The sequence below is a fragment of the Rhinoderma darwinii genome, chromosome 12 (assembly GCF_050947455.1).
Source record: "Rhinoderma darwinii isolate aRhiDar2 chromosome 12, aRhiDar2.hap1, whole genome shotgun sequence".
NCBI lineage: Eukaryota > Metazoa > Chordata > Amphibia > Anura > Rhinodermatidae > Rhinoderma > Rhinoderma darwinii.
In genome coordinates, this window is record NC_134698.1 from 73510340 (window position 1) to 73532531 (window position 22192).

The 22192-nt window shown below is 45.1% G+C and overlaps 1 protein-coding gene across 1 annotated transcript in view; it reads left to right on the forward strand.

Moving 5' to 3' along the window:
- Nucleotides 1–22192, forward strand: part of MAP4K5 (mitogen-activated protein kinase kinase kinase kinase 5) — a 97471-nt gene that overhangs the window by 60171 nt on the left and 15108 nt on the right. The window contains exons 14-22 of the mRNA XM_075844031.1: nt 137–192; nt 7923–7963; nt 8116–8158; nt 8890–9007; nt 11067–11158; nt 11480–11521; nt 11634–11718; nt 13122–13201; nt 13291–13351. Of these exons, the coding sequence (XP_075700146.1) occupies nt 137–192; nt 7923–7963; nt 8116–8158; nt 8890–9007; nt 11067–11158; nt 11480–11521; nt 11634–11718; nt 13122–13201; nt 13291–13351 (618 nt within the window). The remainder of the gene's footprint in view (nt 1–136; nt 193–7922; nt 7964–8115; nt 8159–8889; nt 9008–11066; nt 11159–11479; nt 11522–11633; nt 11719–13121; nt 13202–13290; nt 13352–22192) is intronic.

The window sequence follows — 22192 nt, forward strand, 5'->3', positions numbered from 1 at the left end:
TTTCGCAGCTGTCTTGTGTTTTTTATTTGATGGATATGATATGTATCGAAGTTCAATGATTTCATGTGAGAATCATTTAATTGTGAAGACGACTATCCCGGCCTTCCATCACGTTCACCTCCTTTCTCTGTTCCAGTTGACAAGTTGCAGTTTGAACCTCCACTCAGGAAGGAGACCGAAGCCAATGAAGTTGTGAGTTCTGCTAATTTATTGGGCGTCCTATATATTTATAATACCTGATTATCTCTATTATACTCCAGTATTTGTATTTCTGGTTTGTTAAGGCTATACACACACGTTTTTTTTTTACACTCCATTATTCGTTGCAGCAAACCAATCCTGATTCTGCAGATCTTTGTGGTTCTCCGGTGACCCCTGCTGGCAGATCTTTGAATAGTTTTATATTTTTCTTACCACTTAGAGCCATTAAATGGGTTGTCTAGTTTAGAAGACCCATTTTTATTTACGCTATTAGGGAATTCTCAAGTAATCGAGATGGGGGGAGGGGGTCCCATATTCAGGATCCTCATTTCTTGGCCAGAGTATAGAGAGCGTTTCACTGTGGAGGACCTGTCCTGTCCTGCATTACACAGACAATCCATTGATGTGAATGGACATGGTGTAATGCTTAATGTCCCCTGTGGTGGCGCTCCAGGAAAATTCCCACAAATTCCAATGATCACAGGGATCATTGTGATCCGCTTAAAGGGAATGTGTTGCCAGCAAAACATGTTTTGTTTTTTTAACTAAACAGTTAGTGTGTAGGTGATTAAACATTGTTCTAATTTTTTTTTTTTTCCACGAGTCAGGAAATATTATAAATTGGATTCAATTTATAATATTTCCCAGCGCTGGTCACTAGATGGAGCAATTCCCAAAATTGCAGCATTGCATGTGGTAAAGCAACCACATTCCTTTATGCTGCAAAATTGGGTAAAAATCACTCGCTCTAGTGAGCTCTCAGAATCCCCCCCTCCTTTATCCTAGTGCCGGGAGAAACGAGGGGTTTGAACGGTCTAACCTCCTACACTGTGTGTCGCCATTTTTTGAGCTGACACACAGTGTAGTAGGTTTACATACAGTAGTAAACACACACTGAAACACGAACATACATAGAAATAACTTACCTGCTCCAGTCTCCGCCGCTCCCTCCGGTCCATCCGCTCCGTCTGCTGCCGCTGCTTCATGTGCACAAGTCCGGAAGCCGCGACCGGAAGTAGTAATCTTACTGTCCGGCCGCGACTTCCGGTCCACAGGAAAATGGCGCCGGACGGCGCGCATTTCAAATTGAACTGTGTGGGAGCGGCGCATGCGCCGTTCCCACACAGCGGCGTACACTAAAGTGGATGGAACGGGCCCCGTTCGCAGTCCCTATGGGACTGGAGCTGCCGTATTCCATGTCTGTATGTGTCGTTAATCGACACATACAGAAATGGAAAAAAAAATGGCAGCCCCCATAGGGAAGAAAAAGTGTAAAAATAAAAAAAAGTAACACACAAATTAATCCAAACGTTTTTAATAAAGCACTAACATCTTCAACATATTAAAAAAAAAATTTTGGTGACACTGTTCCTTTAATGTCAAGGGACCTTGTTTTCCCTCCATAAGCATTGATGAAATATTGACTAGATATGCCATCAATATGGGGGGCGTGGCCTAGCGGTGAATGTGAGAGGACGTGTGTGACCGGAGCTCCCGCTGTACTCATCCTTTAAGGTCCATATATCCCGTAAAATTCGGGGAAAATAGCTTCCCCAGGGTCTTACCAGAGTCTGGAGGTGGAGGAGCACGAGTACCCGGCCATAATGACGCGCTCCAAGAAGCAGAAGTCGCCGCCAGCGAGTCCCGGTTCCCGCGTTCAAGATGGCGCCGAAGAGAAGGAAGGCCGCAATAGAGGCCTCCGGCAGGAAGTTGTGGAGAAGCTGGAGAGGTTCGCCCGCACGCCGAGAGCAGGGGGGGCGGCTGCACAGCAGCGAAGGTCGGCTGGAGATCAGGCAGCTGGAGGCTCATCATATGGATCCAGGTACTCTCCTTTGGCGGGGGACATGAGAAGTGAGGAGGAGGAGGAGATGAGTGGCGCCATGCAGGATCAGCCAGGTGCTGGAGGGAAAAGTGGAGTAAGGAAGGAGGAACCCTCCCTAAAGGACATTTTGGCAGCGGTGAAGCAGAATTCTATGGTCCTTAATACCTTAGCAAGCCAGATGGGTGGATTGAAGGAGGACATTTTGCTGCTCAGGAATGATTTGCAGAAAGTTGCGGAACGCACTACGGCCGTGGAAGGGAGAGTCTCAGACATGGAGGATGCGATTCCTCACATAAAGCAGGATGTACAGGCACACTCGCAGGCAGTGGCGACATTGTTGGCTAAGACAGACGATATGGAAAATCGGCTGAGACGGAACAATGTGCGCCTTGTGGGGGTTCCGGAAAGAGTGGAGGGAACGAATCCGGATGACTTCTTTGAAAAGTGGCTGATAGACACATTTGGTAGAGAGGAATTGACCCCTTTATTTGCGGTGGAGAGAGCGCACAGGGTGCCGACCAGACCTGGCCCTCCCGGAAGGCCGCCGAGACCGGTGCTGATAAAGATTCTACATTATAAAGATAGAGACAAGATCCTGAGGAAAGCTAGAGAGCGTCAAGACATCTCCTTTAATGGGGTGAAAGTGTCCTTCTTCCTGGACTTCTCTATGGAAGTGCAACGGAAAAGATCACAGTTTATGGATATAAAGAGACGTCTAAGGGCATTACAAGTGCAATATTCCATGATGTATCCTGCCCGTTTGAGAGTGGTGGCGCTGGGCACGACTTCTTTTTTTGAGACACCGAGAGAAGCGGTTAGATGGTTGGATAGCCATGAAAGTCAGCTGAGACCGGCAGAGGGACAGAGTTGATCCGGAACAGACCGGCTGACAAAAGGAGGCTGGGGATGCGGGACTGAACCAGGTGTCGTAGGAAAAATTGCAAGATGTGGCATATGATTGGACTTGGAGTTGGTGGGCATGGTTGCGGGGACCGCGGAAGACCGGAAGAGGAGGAATGTGTTTATGGACATTGAGGGGTACAGATATGCTGAAGGGATGGTAGTTTATTTGCAAGAAAATGGCAGCGGGAGGGATGGTCAGTTAAGCGGGAAAAGCACATAACGAGTTATGGTATTGTTGAATGTACGGTGGGCGGAGTTGACCTGCCGATGCTTGTTATGGGTAATGGCAGACATGTTCTGTTGCCCCAACCCTTGGAAAGGGGTAGGTTTACGGGGGAAGTTGCAGGGGGGGAGGGGGAGAAGACCCAGCCGGTCGGATATGTAAAATTACGAGAAAAGGATAGGATGTGTTGGGATATGTTGAGGGATGATGGGATCACTTAATTGTTTGTCCTGGAATGTACGGGGCCTGCGGGAAGCCAGAAAAAGACAGGCGGTATTTGATTTTATTAGGAAGCAGGAGTCGAGGGTGATAGGACTACAGGAGACGCATATGACTAGGGATTCAGTTTCCATGATGCATAGGGCCTGGGTAGGCCATAGTTTTCATTCTTACCATACTACATATTCAAGGGGGGTGAGTCTTCTCATACATAGGGCTGTGCCATTTGTATGCCACGACTCCTTCCAGGATGGGGAGGGGCGGTATGTGGGGGTACATTGCACGATGTATCATTGGAATTGTGTGTTAGTAGTGTTGTATGTCCCCCCTCCGTTTTCTAGCGGATGTATCAAGAAAGTGGTGGAGGAACTGGCTAGGTACCCGGAGGTGCCGTTAATAGTGATGGGGGATTTTAACGCAGTATTGAATACCAATATGGACAAATTCGGCATGACAGGGGGAGGGGTAACAGCTTTTGGCCATCTGGTTGCTGAAATGGGTTGGCGGGACATATGGAGGGATAAACATCCAAATAGCTTTCAGTATTCTTGTGCGTCTTCCACATATCAGTCTTTATCCAGGATAGACTTAATCTTGTGCTCACCGGCAGCGGTACCATTTGTAGCTCAGATAGAATACTTGCAAAGAGCGTTATCGGATCATTCTCCTGTGTTAATGAAGGTAGAGACGGAGGAGAGGACAGGGCGAGGGCAAGGGAGCTGGAAACTCAATGCCTTTTGGCTAAAGCTGATAGACAATAAACAAATTTTAGACCTCATAAAGGAATACTTTCAGTTCAACTCGGGAACGGTACCGCAAGAGATACTGTGGGACGCAATGAAGGCGTGGCTGAGAGGGGTGTTCATCCAGCACATTTCAGCAGTAAAAACACGGTCTAGACAACTAGGAGAAGCGCTGTTGGAAAGGGTAGCGGAGACAGAGAGGCTGCATATAATAGATAACACACCAGACACATTGAAGCATTGGGTGGAGGCGCAGCGGTTGTTAAAGCAACATCAGTTGGAAAGGGCAGATAACAAAAGGATGTTTTTAAAACGCCAATATTATGAGGAGGGGGAAACCACTGGACGGCTGTTGGCAAGAATGGCGCAGGCGCAGAGGGAGAATAATTATATACACACTATTAAAGGGGAGGGGGGGAAGTTGGAGACGGATACAGGACAGATTTTGAAAGTGTTTCAGCAGTTCTACTCGGATTTGTATGCCTCTAGGGCAGAGCACACACCTCGGCAGCTGGAGGAGTATATAGGGGAGATAGAATTTCCTAGGTTGGGAGGGGAGGAGAGAGGGACATTGGAGGAGCCAATATCTCTGGAGGAAATACAGGCGGCTATAGGGATACTAGCCAGTGAAAAGGCGCCGGGGCCGGATGGTCTCCCGGTGGAAGTTTTTAAGGAATATGGGGAGGAGCTCGCACCGCAGTTATTGGCCACTCTTTTAGATAGCTTCGATAGGGGGCGGCTTCCAGAAACAATGTATGAAGCGACTATAGTAGTTCTGCCTAAAGAGGGGAAGGATCCTCAGCTCCCGGGCTCCTATAGACCAGTCTCACTGCTGACGGCGGATATTAAAATCATGGCGAAAATATTGGCGCTTCGACTAGCTAAAGTAGTAGCTGGGGTGGTACACGGAGATCAGGCCGGCTTTATGCCATCCAAATCGACGGCGGTGAATCTGAGACGGCTGTTCTTGAATTTACAAGTTCTGACGGATAATTGTGGGGGGAGAGCCATAATGTCCTTAGATGCGGCTAAAGCATTCGATTGCGTGGAATGGAATTATTTGTGGTCAGTTCTGGGAAAAATGGGATTTGGTCCTAATTATATAAAATGGGTAAAGTTGTTGTATGTGGCCCCGACAGCAAGGATAAGGGTGAATGGGGTGCTATCGGATCGGTTTGCGCTGGAGCGGGGAACGCGTCAGGGATGTCCATTATCTCCATTGTTGTTCGCGTTGGCGGTGGAACCCTTGGCGTGTTCAGTGAGACAACATGAACATATTCAGGGGTTGAGGTATGGGGGGGTGGAGGAAAGAATTGCACTATACGCAGACGATATGCTGTTATTCATGGCAGATACCGAGCGCACACTACCGTTAGTGATGGCCCTCATTAAAAGGTTTGGGAAATATTCAGGATTACTCATTAATTGGTCAAAATCGGCCCTAATGCTCATGGATCCGGGGGTTATCCAGAATGGGGAAGAGGAGGTGGAGATACCTGTGGTTACGGAGTTTAAGTATTTGGGGGTGAGGGTGACGGCGAAAGTGCAGGATTATATGTCCCTTAATGTAATGCCACTGTTAACAACGATAAAAGCCAAAGTAGAGGCGTGGAATAAGTTACCGCTATCGGCTCTGGGTAGGACAAATTTGATTAAAATGATCCTTATGACCCAGGTGCTGTATGTCCTACATAACTCACCGGTATGGATCCCCAAATATTGGTTCAGGAGATTGCATAACCTTTTTAGGGACCTAGTATGGAAGAAGGGAGTACCTAGGATTAAACTGGAGAAATTACAGCTGCCAAAGGAGGAGGGGGGCCTGGCTGTGCCCAATGCCTGGGTGTATTATTTAGCTGCCCAATGTCAGCATTTTTGGGGGTGGGAGCAGGAAGAGACATGGGGGTCCAGTGCGCGCATCCTATCATATCTGGGGGGGGGGGGAGAACCCGTTGGCAGGACTGGAAGCGCACAGCTATAAACAGATGGCGAGTACCAGACCCACTCTGCTGCTCATACACAAGGTGTGGTGGCAGTGCAAGCAATTGCTGGGGATAGGAGAGTGCACTAAATATACACCGCTCTGGAGGAATGCTTATTTGGGGGAATTGGGTAAATTGGAAGGGATGCAGGGGTGGGAGCAGCAAGGCAGAATACGATTGAGTCAGTTGTACGAGGGAGACATACTCAAATCTTTTCAACAACTGAGGGAGGAGTTTCAACTGGACTCCCGCATGTTCTATCAGTACCTGCAGATTCGGCACGCAGTGCAGACACAAGCGGTCAGTGTGGACCTGACGATGCATGCAGCGGGGGTGTTGGAGCATATTGCAAAAGCAGTAACATCAAAAGGATTAATTTCATTGGTTTATCGCAGGTTATTGGTGGAACATCTGGGAGATCCTATGGCACCAGTGAAAGCTATATGGGAGAGGGATGTGGGTTCTATTACAACAGACCACTGGGAGGCGGTATTGGCAGCAACATGTACTTTGTCCATTAATGTAGCACAACGGAGATCGCAGTTGTTTCTGATTCATAGGGTGTATAGGACCCCGTGGGTGCTGAAACAAATGGGATTAAGAGAAGATGCCAAGTGCCCTAGGTGCCCGGAAGAAAAAGCAGACCTTCTTCATATGTTCTGGACATGCGGGAGGCTGGGGAGTCTGTGGACGGAAATATTGGAACTAGTGGGGAGAGTGTTTGAGGTACAGATCCCATGGGATCCTGTGGTAATGCTGCTAGGGTATGTTGGAGATTTGGTGGGAGATAGGATGTCAGGGCTGGCAATTGCTAAAATACTGTATCAAGTTCGGAAAGGAATAGCAAAGCACTGGCTGGATGCGGAGCCACCATCAAAACAAGAAATCATAGGGGCACTTAACTCACAGGTTCTGATGGAATATAGGATATACTCCAAGAGGGGGTCCAGGGGCAAATTTGACAAACAATGGGCTAGGTGGATTGACCAATCTGGGTATGCTTCTGTGGAGCTAATGACACTAAGGCAACAAGTGCAGGTATAGGGCCACTGACGGGGGGGTGCATAAGGGGAGAGGATCGGAAAAGTTGTATTGAATAGACCGGCAGGGGGGAGTTGGGGGGAAGGGAATGTTTGGTTTAATGCAAAGAATTGGGTCTGTTGAAATTTACTTGTATACTGTTTGAGAACGTACAATGACCTGTAATAATGTGGAGTTTTTTTTGAATAAAATTGAACTGATTAAAAAAAAAAAGATCTGCCATCAATATCTAATCTCTGCTTTTCTTACCTCTCAGACCTTCACTGATACCTAGAACAAAGGGGCCAGGCATTTTTTCAGGATTTATTAGAACACAGCCCCGTTTAAGTGAATGGTGCTGTATTACCAACCACACCACAAGGTCACACATTATTTATGTAATAGTTTTTACAACTTTGACTTCTAGGGGAAATGCTTAATATCAAAAACCCATACAAAATAAAAAACACAATCGTGGTAGTGAACATAATAATTCCATGGGAGCTGTTCTAGGATCAAACAAATGAAACCCCATTCGTGGCTGAGCATTTATATACAGGTGTTGTGCTCCATTTTCTAGATGACCGCCATGTGGGAAACCACATTACTTACATATAGCATGCTACTACTGATCGGCGGATGTTGTCAGACTGCCGTGTTATATAGATTTTATATATATATATATATATATATATATATATATATTTAAAACATAACCAATAATAATAAATGTATATATATTATTTTATTACTGTTTAATTATTATTTTTTTATTTCCGTTCATTTATTTATCTATTTCATCTTTTTAGGGCATCAACTGGAATCCTTTTGCAAATGGAGCAAACCACGAGTAAGACTAAAACCAATTCCTTATCTCCTAGTTTTTGCCCCTTTTTTACATGACTTCTTCACCAATCATCTTTCCTGTTCTTAAGATTGTGCATGTTGTTTGCTGCGTATTAGAAGAGCATAACTCATTATAACCATCTTTTTTTTTTGCAGTTCCACAATGAAACGAGCTGTTCCGCCGCCGCTGCCTCCCAAGGTACGATTATCAGGAAATTAATATATTTTAAACCTGTATTATTTGGATGACATGTCATTCTTTTCTAAATTGCCAAAATTCTAGAAATTAAAATAGATTTAAAGGGTTATTCCGACCATAGACTTCTATGTCATGAATCGGGAGAGCGCTTTGCCTCTTTTTTTTTTTTTTTTTCACCAGAAAACCCCCGTTGACTGTAAGGGTAAATTCACACATGGCAGATTTGTTACAAATGTTAGTGCACCTGAAAATGTTGTTGCATACAACAGACTGAGGTTATATATGCAGCATATGTATGGATCCCGATTCAGAGGATTGGGTTAGTCGCTGATGTTTCTTCAACAAATCTGCCATGTAAGAATATCCCCTAATGCTCGACCTGCTCTCTGCTCCCCTTTATTGGTTGCCGTCATCTATTTTGATACGAGTCAGAGCCTTCGTCCTGCAGATAGGTGGGGGTCCCAGTGGAGGAACCCCCACCTGTCAAGAAATGTATGAATATCCTTTTATATCTTATAAAGGAATTTTTAAGACGTTCGATACTAGGATCCTTTTTGTTTCACCTCCATTTGTCCTAAAAGGGCACCTGTAATGGGTCATCCTAAGGCAATTTATGTATTTTTCAGCAAGAAAAAAGTGATTCTCGTCAGGTTATATTTCATGTTCAGTGATCAAAAGATCAGTCCGGCATATTTTTGGCTTGCACTAATTTAGGTCTTTTATCCCAACAGCCGATGAGAATGAACAGCTGCCCGGATGAAAACATGGCTGAGGACGAGAGATCCAACACCATCAAACATCAACCGGATGACACAGCCTGCCAGTTCTACCGGAGGCAGAGCTCCCCAGGTTGTGGCCGCCACACCGCTCCCCCTCATAATAATGTCCTCGCTAGCCGCGTCCGCTCCCCTGGATTGTACCGCTGTAAAATCTATGAGTTGGGTAAATAACACAAAGCAGAAGCAGGGAGAATGGAAACTCTACTACGGCCCTGCAAAAAAAGGGTTAACACATCATTACATGGCTGGCTGAAAATGGGCACAAGCAATAATGAGTATGACTACATGCTTCCATCGCTTGCCTCACCCTAATTTCCCATTTCCGTACACATGAACCCACAACCTGCAGCAATAAGTGGGCGCTGTCTTACCTGGCAGGCATATTACTTCTTCATTTTTTTTTTTTCTTTTTCAGGTCATTTGTGGTTAGTGGTCAGATAATGGAAGGATGAATGTATTTTGTGGTAGGAAGAATTGGTGTGGTCAAACGAGGAGGCATGAAGGCCTGAACAGGAAGATGGCACAACACACTACTGCCCTGCCCGTCCTGTAATACATGGACGTCTCAAGTCCGCCAGCATGGACTGTCCTCTACACTTAAAATTACCTTAGAGGGTCGCTAAACTTTTGATATGTCAGAAGTTTTGATCGGTGGGGGTCCAGGCAATGAGACCAAGAGGCAGAATTTCCTCGAGTGAGCGTTGTGCCGCTTAGCTTCTGATCGACTTTCCTTCGAGCAGTGTCCGGACTCATAGACTTTTTATTGAGCCCGTGCACTGCTGCGAGGTAAAACGATCAGAAACGAGGCGACATAGCGCTTCTGCCGCTTCGTTCTAGCGATCAGTGGGCGTTTCAGTGCTCTGACCCCCACCGATCAAAAGATTTTCAAATGTTTAGTTACACTTTGATTTTGATCATATTACCCACATGGGCGACCCAGATCACTCACATGTACTCCAGTCTAACCATCTGTAGGCCGCTGTTCCATGAGCAGGAGCTTTCTTGGAAGGGTATAGAGAAAAATGTGTAGATTTACCACGTGGAAGTGTGTGTTCATGCCCTCCATCTCATACTATCCATTCTCAGGCTTCACCTTGCTTGGTCACTCCATCTGCCATTAGAATCATTATATGAGATGGTCACCTGGTACATTTTCACCCATTTGCGGCACAACGCTTTACAGTACTGAACATTCTAACTTCAGTCGTCTTGCAAAATGGGTTTTCTTCCACACATCTCCTTGCTGACTGCTTTGTGGCCTTTACTGCATCACAACGGCTTCCAGGTGTATCCTACGGAAACAAATGTATATATTTTATTTATTTTTTAGGATTCAGGCTATTAGGCAATTTTCCTTACTAACCTAGATTTCTGCATTTCAGTCTGCCCTCTGATATTCATCATCTTGCGCCTGCTTTACCTCATTGTCATGCGGATACCAGTTATCACCTGGCTTCTCGGCTTATTTCCATTAGTTTCAAGGGGGTTGTCCGGTTTCAATAACTTTGTATTCACTTTAAAAGGCTCTGCTCACACTGTTTGGAGCCCGTCAGTGGTTCTGTAGGATTTGACCGGAAAAATAGTACTGCTAGCAGTGCTATTTTCTCACTCAATAGGACGGACACCATGACCGAACCCAATGGACCCCAATATAAGTCAATTGGGTCTGTCTGATACCGTTGGTATCATTTGTCCGTGAATCCGGCAATGCAGTTTTCGTTATGAACCGTAACCTAGCCTTGCATTCTTGTTGCTTCCATGGACCTGCTGTATACACTGGGGAAAATTATAAAAGCTAGTACAGTAAAAAACGTGGAGCGATTCAGAGGCGTCAGTCAGGTTTCCACTTTAATTTTCTTATTGGGCAGAATAACGTAGAAAACCCTATGATTTAGATGCCAAGGAATGCAGAAGAACGAATGACAACTGATCCGAAAAATCCCATTAAAATAAATAGGCAGATATTAATGCAAACATTTCCCTAGATTTTTTTTTTGTAGTAATGGAACGGAACAGATAACCTCCAATGTGAACAGAACCTAAAATTCACAGAAGTTATTGAAAATGGAGAACCCCTTTAATTAACTGCTTATATGCCGTGTTCTAATCTTACATCCCTCTCCTTGCAGGGAATGGAGATGGTCCTTTGAGACTAGGAAGTCCAACCGGAGAAGGCCCGAAACCCCAACTTCAACAAAAGAAAGATAAGAAGGATTTTCCAGTACGTGTTTGGTTTTTCTAGGTTTTGCTGCAACTTTGTATTTGCTTCTTTACATCCAGCAATGATCCGACGTTCACAACCACATTCGTGAGGTTAGATTGTCAGATCAAGCCTTGTACAGTCCGCAATGGAGGTTCATATTTATTTATTTTTTGCATTTTTTTCATTACTGTCATACTGCTGCCCCCTAGTGGTCAAGGTTTTGTAAAAATAAGATTAAAAACATTGACTCTGGCTACATTTTGTATGAGAATATACAAAGAGCATTCAACCCGAAACATTTGTTATGTTTTATGCCTCTTTCTCTGTTTTGTTTTCTAGAAACAAACGATAAATGGTTTGCCTCCCACTCCCAAAGTGCTGGTAAGTAGTTACCCCCCCCCCCCCCCCCAACTATTTTTTACATGTATCATTTGTTGTGTGCAAATTTATTTAGTAAATCCTTTTGTTCATTGTCACAATTTTGTCTTTTTAGATGGGTGCTTGCTTCTCCAAAGTGTTTGATGGATGTCCTTTAAAGATAAATTGTGCTACGTCCTGGATACACCCAGATACTAAAGGTATTAAGCGCGGATCTGATCCTAATTAGCATTTTTTTTCCCATTTGAGATATTAATAACACAATGAATTTGGCCAGTGGGCATCTAAAATACGTGATTGAGAAATTTCATTCCTATTGTTTTTATCATTCAAAACTGCATGATAATCTAATCTCTTAAGAGTTTGTATTAAACCAATGTTTTTCTTTTCATTCATTGCTTGAATGCGCCTAGAATAAAAAATATGCATCTGCAGCTCCTGCGCAAACGTATGCATCTCCATGGTTACAGACTACAAATAGTCTGTTGTCTGGTCCTCTAGACATATTCCCTTCCACCTGTCCCCTACTTACTAACAGAATGTATGTTAAAGGGGGTTTTCCCAGAAATATAAATTATCACCTATCCACAGGATAGGTGATAATTTTCTGATCACTAGGGGTCCTGAACCCCCAGATCCTCCTCACTGGAGCTTGAATGGAGCGGCGGTCCAGCATGTGACCACCGCTCCATTCACTGTGTGAGAATGACCGAAATAGCCCAGCACTGTACATGTTTCTTTCATTCCCATAGACATTGAATGGAGCAGCAGCGCACATGCTCAACACCCACTTCATTCACTGCCCTCCTCACTGCAGTCGAGCAATGAGGAGGAACGGGGGGGTTCAGGATCCCCGAACTTTCAATCGGTGGGGGTCCCAGCAGTGTGTGGCTACCAGCGATCAGAAAATTAGCACTTATTCTGTAGATAGGTGAGAATTAAAGGGGTTGTCCACGACCGGACAACAGGTGACCTATTCACCGGACCCCGCACTGATCAGCCGATCCGGCTGCCTCCGGGCACCGGACGTCCATGCCGGAAGCAGTTGGCTCCGGTCATGGAGTAGGAGCAGAGCTGCAGTTTGGCAACACGGTCCCTATGCAATGTACAGAGTCCACTGCATACTGTGCAATTACATCCGGTGCACGCAGGCAACCAGAGCAGCTGACCGGTGCGGGGTCCGTGTGTCGGACCCGCACCGATGATATATTGATGACCTATCAGGTGGATAGTTCATCAGTTCTCTGGCAGTGGACAACCCCTTTAATGATTTTTGGAAAACCCCTTTAACAAGAAGTAGGTCTGCCTAGGAGCTGTATACACAAAACCGTAATAGACATTTAATCAAAACGACGGTCATATCCTTTACAAAGTCTCTCACACGGATTGTAATTTATCTTCCTGTTCTTGTTCGGCCCCTAAGCAATCGTCTCTGTGATTGCAGTATGTGGGGATGGGTTAGTTCCTTTACAGCAACTCCATAGACCAGGAAAATGTATTTCTCACATTTATGCCCCCCACCATGTTCCTAAAAATATCCGGTAATACATCTCGCCGTGCGGAGCGTGCATTTACTGTGCAATAATTGATGTCATTTCTTCAGACCAGTACCTCATCTTTGGCACGGAGGATGGGATCTACACTCTGAATCTGAATGAATTGCATGAAGCCACAATGGAGCAGGTACCATCAGGAATATATTGAGGGTATTGGGGTAGGTCGCTGTTTTCAGACCCATTGACCATTTTCTCCATTGTGTGTTTATTTTGTAGCTATTTCCCCGGAAGTGCACCTGGCTGTATGTGATCAATAACACCCTCATGTCGTTGTCAGGTATGTCCTGCACGTATTGCTGTGTCTCACTATGATTTCCCATTCTATACAAAGCTGGGTACATGTAAAGTGTCTTCTGCCGCCCTGATCTGTGTTGTTCTTATACTCTATTTTGGATTCCTATGAATGGGTTCGCTTCATCGCCATTGTCTGGCCCTTAGGGGTTTGTCACTTCCCTTCCCTGCGCAGAAGTGAGAGAGACCACTGCTCTTCTTATATTCCTGCGACTCTTCAGTCAAAAAGTAAACATTTTACTAAATATTGCAAATGTATAGTCGTCATACCTGGTTCTATGCTCCTGAACGATCCTGCCGTCGGTCCAGAGTTCCGGTCCCCCTGTTGTCGTCTTTCCAAAATGTGTTCTGCAGTCTCAGACTTCCCTATGCAAAGCGTTCTTAGACTGGGTTCACATGGAGTTTTTTTGCAGGAGGAAAATCTGCCTCAAAAATCAATGGGAGGCATTTTCTGCCGTTTGTTGGCGCGGTTTGCGGCACAGATTCCGCGTCAAAAAACTGTGTGAACTCCCCCTTAGGAAGACTGAGAAACGCTCACGCCCTTCCCACTGCCCTCCGATGGGCCAGCGCCAATGACGTTATCGTTGTCACAACGGAGGGCAAAGGAGAGGGGAACGGTCTGTATAGGGAAGTCTACGGCTATGTTCACACGGGGTCTTTTGCCGAGTTTTTTGACGCGGAAACCGCGTCGCAAAACTCGGCAGAAACGGCCCGAGAACGCCTCCCATTGATTTCAATGGGAGGCGTCGGCGTCTTTTTCCCGCGAGCAGTAAAACTGCCTCGCGGGAAAAAAAAGCGACATGCCCTATCTTCGGGCGCTTCCGCGTCCGACCTCCCATTGACTTCAATGGGAGGCAGGAGAAAGCGTGTTTTATGCCCGCGGCGCTCAATGGCCGCGGGCGAAAAACGGCGCGATAATTGCTATTCACACGGAGTATTTTGGGGGAGGAATATCTGCCTCAAAATTCTGTTTGGAGCTTTGAGGCAGATATTCCTCCCCCAAAATACTCCGTGTGAACATAGCCTAAGAAGGCAGTAGTTTTAGAAAGATGACAAAGGGGACCAGAACGGTGGCAGGATTCTTCAGGAGGAGGACATCGGCTATGGCGACTAAACATTTGCAGTGTATAGTCAAATTTTTACTTTTGACTGGGGGGTCGCTTTAAGCTCAAAGCTTATGAAAGTAAAGCCTATAAGGACTGCTAATATTTACACACAGATGTAGCAGAGTTGAATTTGCCATTCACATGATCATTTTGTACCACTTGAAAAACAAATTTACCTGTAGTCTTATGGAAAACCCTCAGATAACATATCATGATATGTGTTATGTTGAATGACTAACTCTGTTCTCTTAAAGGTTTTGTCCAGGCATGGGGCAGTTATTCATACTGATCACTTATCCACCGGATCGGTCATCAGTATATGAATGGTGGGGGCCCATCACCCAAACCCGCACCGATCAGCCGTTTCGGCTGCCTCTGGGCATGGGATGTTATGCAGTGTTCGGTGCCAGAAGCAGAAGGCTCCGCTCACAGTATAGCGGCTGTGCTGGATTACTGCAGCTCCGCTCACAGAATAGCTTGAATAGGAGCAGAGCTGCAGCACGGCCGCTGGACCGTGACCAGAGCCATCTGCTTCCGGCACCAACCACTGCATAACTTCCGGTGGCGGAGGCAGTCGGAACAGCTGATCAGTCTGGGTTATGGACCCCCACCAATCATCTTGTGGATTGGTCTTTAGTATGAAAAACCGACCGGTGCCCGGACAACCCCTTTAAGGCCCTTTTTACAGGGGCCAATCATCGAGAGAACAATGGTTAATACGAACACTCGTTCCTGATCGTGACTTGTGCAAACAGGGCAGCGATCAGCTGACGAACGAACAAACGCTCCTTCATCCGCTGATCGCATCTTTTTATGCAGCCAAACAAAAATGGTCACTGGTCGGCAGCACATCTCCTTACATCTGTATGTATAAGTTTCTAGAGATTCTCAGATCTGGAGATATGAGGTGGCGGTAATCTTGGGGGTGGACACTTTTCCTGACTTTCTGTCCAGAATACCGTTAATGCTACAGTCTCTTCATTGCCTGATGTGGCTGATATCAGGGAACAATAGACTCAATACTGGGAAATCAAGATGAAATACACATACAGTATCTTGATTATTTCTACAGTTAGAATGATGGATAAAAGCATCCCAAACCCGTAGATGTTTTTTCTTTCACTGACTTTATCGGACGAGGCAGAAGCCATGATGGCAATGTCAGATTTATATGGTCACTGCAGGGGGAGGACTTTTTATATGCCAGGAACAAAGGACGCATTGGATGTCAGATGGCAGAGCTCCAGCGCGCTCATTTAAATGCAGGATGTGACATTTACACACTACAATGAAGACAGGAGAAGCTAATAAATGACTTGAGAACCGTGTGCTTTGGCTCCGCTCCGTCTCTGTTTAAAAGGCTGTTTCTATTTACTTGCCAACGTGAAGATGACCCTCCTGTGCGATGAGCGCCATTTATTGCCTTGCATTGTCTTCAGACACCCTGAAGCTGCCACCGTCCATATAATAAAAATTCTCAAATTCCACGGTTATCATTCAGGCATCTTAAAGAGGCTCTGTCACCAGATTATCAAATCCCTATCTCCCATTGCATGTGATCGGCGCTGCAATGTAGATAACAGTACCGTTTTGTTTTGTTTTAAAACGATAATTTTTGGCTAAGTTATGAGCAATTTTATATTTATGCAAATGAGCCTTTCTAATGGACAACTGGGCGCGTTTTCTCGTTTTACTAGCTGGGCGTTGTGAATAGAAGTGTATGATGCTGACAAATGATGCTGACAAACACTTCTATTCACAACGCCCAGCTAGTAAAACAAGTAAACACGCCCAGATGTTACACACACAAGACACGCCCAGTTGGAAATAAGAGAAAACACGCCCAGTTGTCCATTAGAAAAGCTCATTTGCATAAATATAAAATTGCTCATAACTTGGCCAAAAATGATCGTTTTTAAAAAAAACAAAACTTTACTGTTCTCTACATTGCAGCGCCGATCACATGCAATAGGAGATAGGGATTTCAGAATCTGGTGACAGAGCCTCTTTAATCTCATTTTGTAGATCTTTTGAGCATTTATCATTGTTGCAATGTTTATTTTAAAGTATACCGAAACCGCTTCACACCGTGCGCTACTTGGGGACACGTTCAGTCATTTCATTTTCTAGCTACGCAAGTTTCTAGCTGATCGCAGGGTCCATATTGAGAACAAGCTTTTTCAGTGGCTCTCAACTAAGGCTTCTGTCACACAAGTGTATTTTTCATTCCTATTACATCTGTATTATGGAGGAAAAAAACAGAATTGGTGTATATTTATGGGCGTATTTTTTTTAAACTACTTTTATCTGTTTTGCGGATGGGTGGAACCTCAGAATGTTATCCCTTCATCTTCTGTTTCTCAAAGCGGCTGTCGCGTCTAGTTCAATTTCTTCCCTTGAAGACAATCCATCAGTTTTACAGATCTGCACTACTGATGAAATATTGCAGTATCGTCCGATATACGTCCGTTTTGCCTATACGTATTGTGATAGTTTTTACCAGTATGCCCGTTTAAAACCAGTGATTATTTTTAGGCTCTGTTTAGATTACCACGACACCGGGTTCTGGTGTTTTTGGCAGCAAGAATAATGCAGTCTGCAGCCATTCATGGAAAAGCTGTCTGACGACCCGTGTGGTGGTGGCTTTAGTGACTGATATATTTGGTCTCCCCCAGCTCAACCACAAATAGAAAGATATTACTAAGAAAAATGATATTTAACAACTTTACAGCAGAGAATGGCTTTTTTTTTTTTTTTTTTTTTTTTTTAAAACATATTTTTATTGATTTTCTGAAAATTTTTCACATAACATGATATGCAATAAACTGTTACAGGAATATAGTCACCTATTGTTGATGGTATGAAAAAAAAAACACATTCCTACAATGACACTAAGCTCATAGTTGTTTACATCATTATGTGACAGTTATTGAAGGTCATTACAGAAATTTCCATAACATTTGGTGAACAGCGTTAACAATGAATATCCCTGAGAAACAATGCATACAAAACTTATTTAATTTACGTATAAACATGAATAACCTAAACTGGAGCCACATGAAGCTACATTCCTAACCGAGTTGGCCTAGATATCATTTCAAAGTTATAGATATTATGTTCTACGTGTTCTCAACACTCCTAAGGTGCCCTTAAGATCCTCTATCAGGTACCAAGGTGATCCCGTGAATGGATCGATCATTTTGCATATCTCCTCCCCCGAGAAATGCTCTGTTATGAATAGTTTCCATTTCCCAAAAAATCTCCCCCCTTGTGCATCTTTGTGTTTTAGAACATCCATTCTATCTAAATAGAATAGGCTTTTCATCCCCTGTACAACCTCACTTGATTGCGGGATATCTGGTACCAACCATTTCTGGAGTATGCATCGTTTTGCCACCATCAATGCCGCATGTGTAATGGGGGGCAAGTGGGTTACTTCTGTGTCATCTGACCCTCCATCATGCTGGACATGTAAAAGAACTTCCATTGGCCCCAGGAGCCCCTTAAATTTGCTTATTTGTTGCACTAAAGATGTCATTTCTTTCCAAAATGGCTGTATTTTGGTGCATGCCCAAAACCCATGGTACATGTCTGTGCGAGGTGATCCACACCTCGGGCATGAAGTCTTTCTATCTGGTTTAGTTATGGAAGGGGGCAAGGTGAACGCATATATGGCATGATGGAGGATTTTTAAGTGGGTTTCTCTCCATTTCTCGCTTGTTATATGTTTTCTGAGATCCACCAACCCCATTTCCACATGTTTGGCAATATTAGGCAAGCCAAATAGCTTTTCCCATTTCATAAATGCCTGAGCTGGTGTCACCTTTAATAGCACTGGCTTTAGGGTGTTATACAGTTGCGATATGGACCTGTGGTGTGTGCTTAGGAACCATGAGTCAAACAGGTTGGGGTGGGTCTCGTCGGATATGTCCGCCAGTTTTGCTTTGCATGAAGATAATATTTGATAATATTGTAGATGTTGGGGATGGTCAAAATTGTACTTTGTCTGTATTTCCTGCAGGGTCAGCCATCTCCCTTCCTGTTCCTGGAACATGTCACCCAGAGTCGCTATCCCTCTCTCTCTCCATCTCTGGAGTAGCTGACTATGCCTTCCCGCCCACAAATCTGGATGTCTCCATATAGGCATGTGTTTTGAAATGCGATATGGAAGACCATAATGCTTACGCAATACTTTCCATGTGATAATGGTATCCCGTAGTAGGGCCGATCTCTTAATGTTAGTGGGCAGGGACGCAAATGCTGTATGCACTAAAGCCATAAGATCCCATGGTTTTGCTAGCTGCCTTTCTAGGTTGATGTTGGAATGGCATCCGGTGCCATGTTGCCAATCCAGCAAGTGTCTGCTCAAGCATGCCAGGTTGTATCCCCGTATGTTAGGGAAGTTAATGCCCCCCTCTTCTTTTCTTAACATAAGTTTTGCCAGTGCTATTCTCGGTTTTCTTCCCCCCCATATGAATTTAGTGAAGGACGAATTTAGTGTATTGATATCCCCGTGTTTGATTAGTAATGGAATGGTTTGCAAGGGGTATAGTAGTTTTGCAAATCCCGACATTTTGACCAAGGCACACCTTCCCAGGAGTGAAAGGGGCAGTCCGTGCCACCTCAGAAGATCCGCCTGTATGTCCCGTATCAAAGGGGGATAATTTAGATCATATAGGGAGCTAGGTGCTCGCCCCACCTTGATGCCCAAATACGTGATCTGTGACCGCACTATCTCCACATCTAGAGCATCCAATAGTCGACCATGACTACCCTCCTTCGGTCCCAAATCTAGCAGTTGGCACTTTGAATAATTAATTTTATATCCTGAATATTCCCCAAAGTCACTTAGCGTCTGAAATACCCGTGGAACGTCCCGTGAGGGGTTTGCTAGGAATAAAAGTATGTCATCTGCGAACAGTGTTTCCTTAACCTCCATTTCCCCCACCGAGATGCCTCTGAATACCTCTGAAGATTTCAAATGTCTTGCCAGTGGCTCCAATGCCAGATTAAACAGCAATGGAGACAGCGGGCAGCCTTGTCTTGTGCCTTTATATAAGCGAAACGGCTGAGATAGAAACCCTGTGGTGCAGATCCTAGCATTAGGGGACTTATAAATGTGTCGCAGTAGGTTTCGAAAAGCCCCGGTAATCCCTACTCTGTCCAGAACCGCATCCAGCCACTTCCATCTAACGTTGTCGAATGCTTTTTCAGCATCCAGCAAAAGCAGTGCTGGGTGTTCCCCCTGTCCTGGACTGTGCTGCACCCTGTCTAGCACCGCCAATACCGTTCTAATATTGGTGACCGCCGATCTCCCCTTAATGAACCCCACCTGCTCAGGAGCTATGAGGTGCGGCATTATATCCGCTAATCTATTTGCTATGATTTTAGAGAGAAGTTTCGCATCGACGTTTATCAGGGATATGGGTCGGTAAGACCCTGGTAGCAGGGGATCTTTTCCTGGTTTCAACAGAAGTTTGATATAGGACGTGTTTGCCGATGGTGGCAGACCTTCACTACCCAGGGCATTGTTAAAGAGCGAAACCAGGGTTTCGGTCACCTGTTCTCTCATCGCTTTGTAAAATTCTCCTGAGAAGCCATCTGGGCCTGGGGCTTTGGAGTTTTTCAGGTTTCTGATAGCCCTATCTACCTCCTCCCTAGTAACCTGCGCATTCAGTATTTGCAGTTGATCCTCTGAGATGACAGGAAGAGTGGTGCTGTCCAGGAGTGTAGCCTCTAACGGTGAGACTGATTCATCGGAATACAGCTCCTCGTAGAATCTGGCCAGAATGGAATTTATATGTGAAGGATCTCCCGTGATTTGTCCCGTGTGATCCCTAAGTTTGGCTATGTGTTGTGCCGGGCGTTGTCCCCTAGCTACATTTGCTAGCAATCTTCCCGCCTTATTTCCAAATCTGTGTATTGTTGCCTCAAACTCGTAATTGCGGGTTATTTCTTTCTGAGAAGTCCACTCATCAAAGTTGTGTTTGGCCTGTACCCAGGTTTGTCTATTGCCCTCCGTTGGTTGGGAGAGATATGTTGTGTATGCTGACCTCAACGCACTGCTTGCTGCTTTAAATTGTCTTGCTATTTCCCTTTTTTTGCTTACAGAGTAAGCGAGAATCCTACCCCTCAATACTGCCTTCGCTGTGTCCCAAAAGAGGGAGGTATTATCCCTGTGCCCGTCATTCTCGGATGCGTATTCCAACCACCATCCCTGCAACTGTCTTTTGAATGTATCATCTAGCGCTAGATGAGCCGGAAAGCGCCAAATAAAATCTGTCCCTCTCGGGTACACCTCTTGAAGGGATATCATTATAGGTGCGTGATCCGATATCACCAAGTCCCCCACAGTAGAAACTCCTATTCGTTGCCTCAAGGGTGCCGATATGAAAATGTAATCTATCCTTGACCATGACTGCTGAGAATGCGAATAGTGTGTGAATTCCCTTGCGTCCGGGTTGCCCTCCCGCCATGCGTCTATTAGATGAGTGCTCTCTAGTAAAGGTCCCAATACCCTATCGTGCTTTCTGGGGGTCCCTGCAAAAATGGATCCCGACTCTTGAATTTTGTGTGACCTCCTATCCTCTCTGTGGTCTAAGACAGAATTGAAATCACCCCCTACCAATTTATGTGGAATATCATCTGTTAGCAACGCCCTTTCCAATTCATTATAAAATTTAACGTTATCATCATTGGGTCCGTAGATGTTGTATATGCTTAGGACCCCACACGGAGTGTCAAGAACGACATGGAGCAAGCGACCTGCCGAGTCGGAATTTGTGCGTAGTACCTTGTGTATCATATTTCTATTGATCAAAATGAGTACACCTGCTTTACGACCACAAGCTGAAGAGCCGTAAACTGCACCCACCCACATTTTTTTCATGCGGTGGAAGTCGCTCTCCTCCAAATGGGTCTCCTGTAGGAGAGCGATGTCAGTGTGTAATTTTTTTAGGTGACGAAGAACCATCATCCGTTTATTGGGGGAACGGAGCCCCTTAACATTCCATGAGGTCACTTGCATATTCTAAATTTCTCTATAAGGATCAAATTTGAGTTATTTTGTATATCTATTTCCGGGCATGTGCGCCCCGTTCCTATGGTGGCTGCTCGGAGGTTCCTGCTCCACGTTGCTCCTAAACCCATAACATTTTCATGTGCAAACAGTAAAAAAACAGTATTATAACCAGTATCAACATAATACCCGACCAGCAAAGTCCACACTCTCTCTTGTGTGTCTCGCGTCATATTGGTATGCCTGACTTCACTTTTTTCTGGGTGAAGGCCCTTCCCCCTCCCCCCCCCCTCCTTATTTTTGTGATTTTAATGACCCTCGGGTGTTTCTGGACCATTCCTTTTGCCAGGGTGTCATTAATGTACAATATCCTACCCTTTAGATACAATTATAATGCCTTATATGTCTAGCCTTCGTACCCCACAGTAAAACCACATTTGTGCGTGACATGAGACATGTATACACCCTCCATATTGCAAGTTATACTCATCAGTCCGGTAGCGCCTCCATCATCCTATCAATGCGGGATCCTTGCAAGGATTTGGAGGACTCTGTGCGTTGTTGCTTGGGTGATGGAACCCGGGCAATGGAGGACCAGGAACTGTCCCGTGCTAATGCTGAGTCCATCGAGGTCTTTTTCTTTGTCGTTGAGCTCTGCCGGGTGTTCGCTATTGTTGCGTCGGAGTTCTCATGTCTCACCATC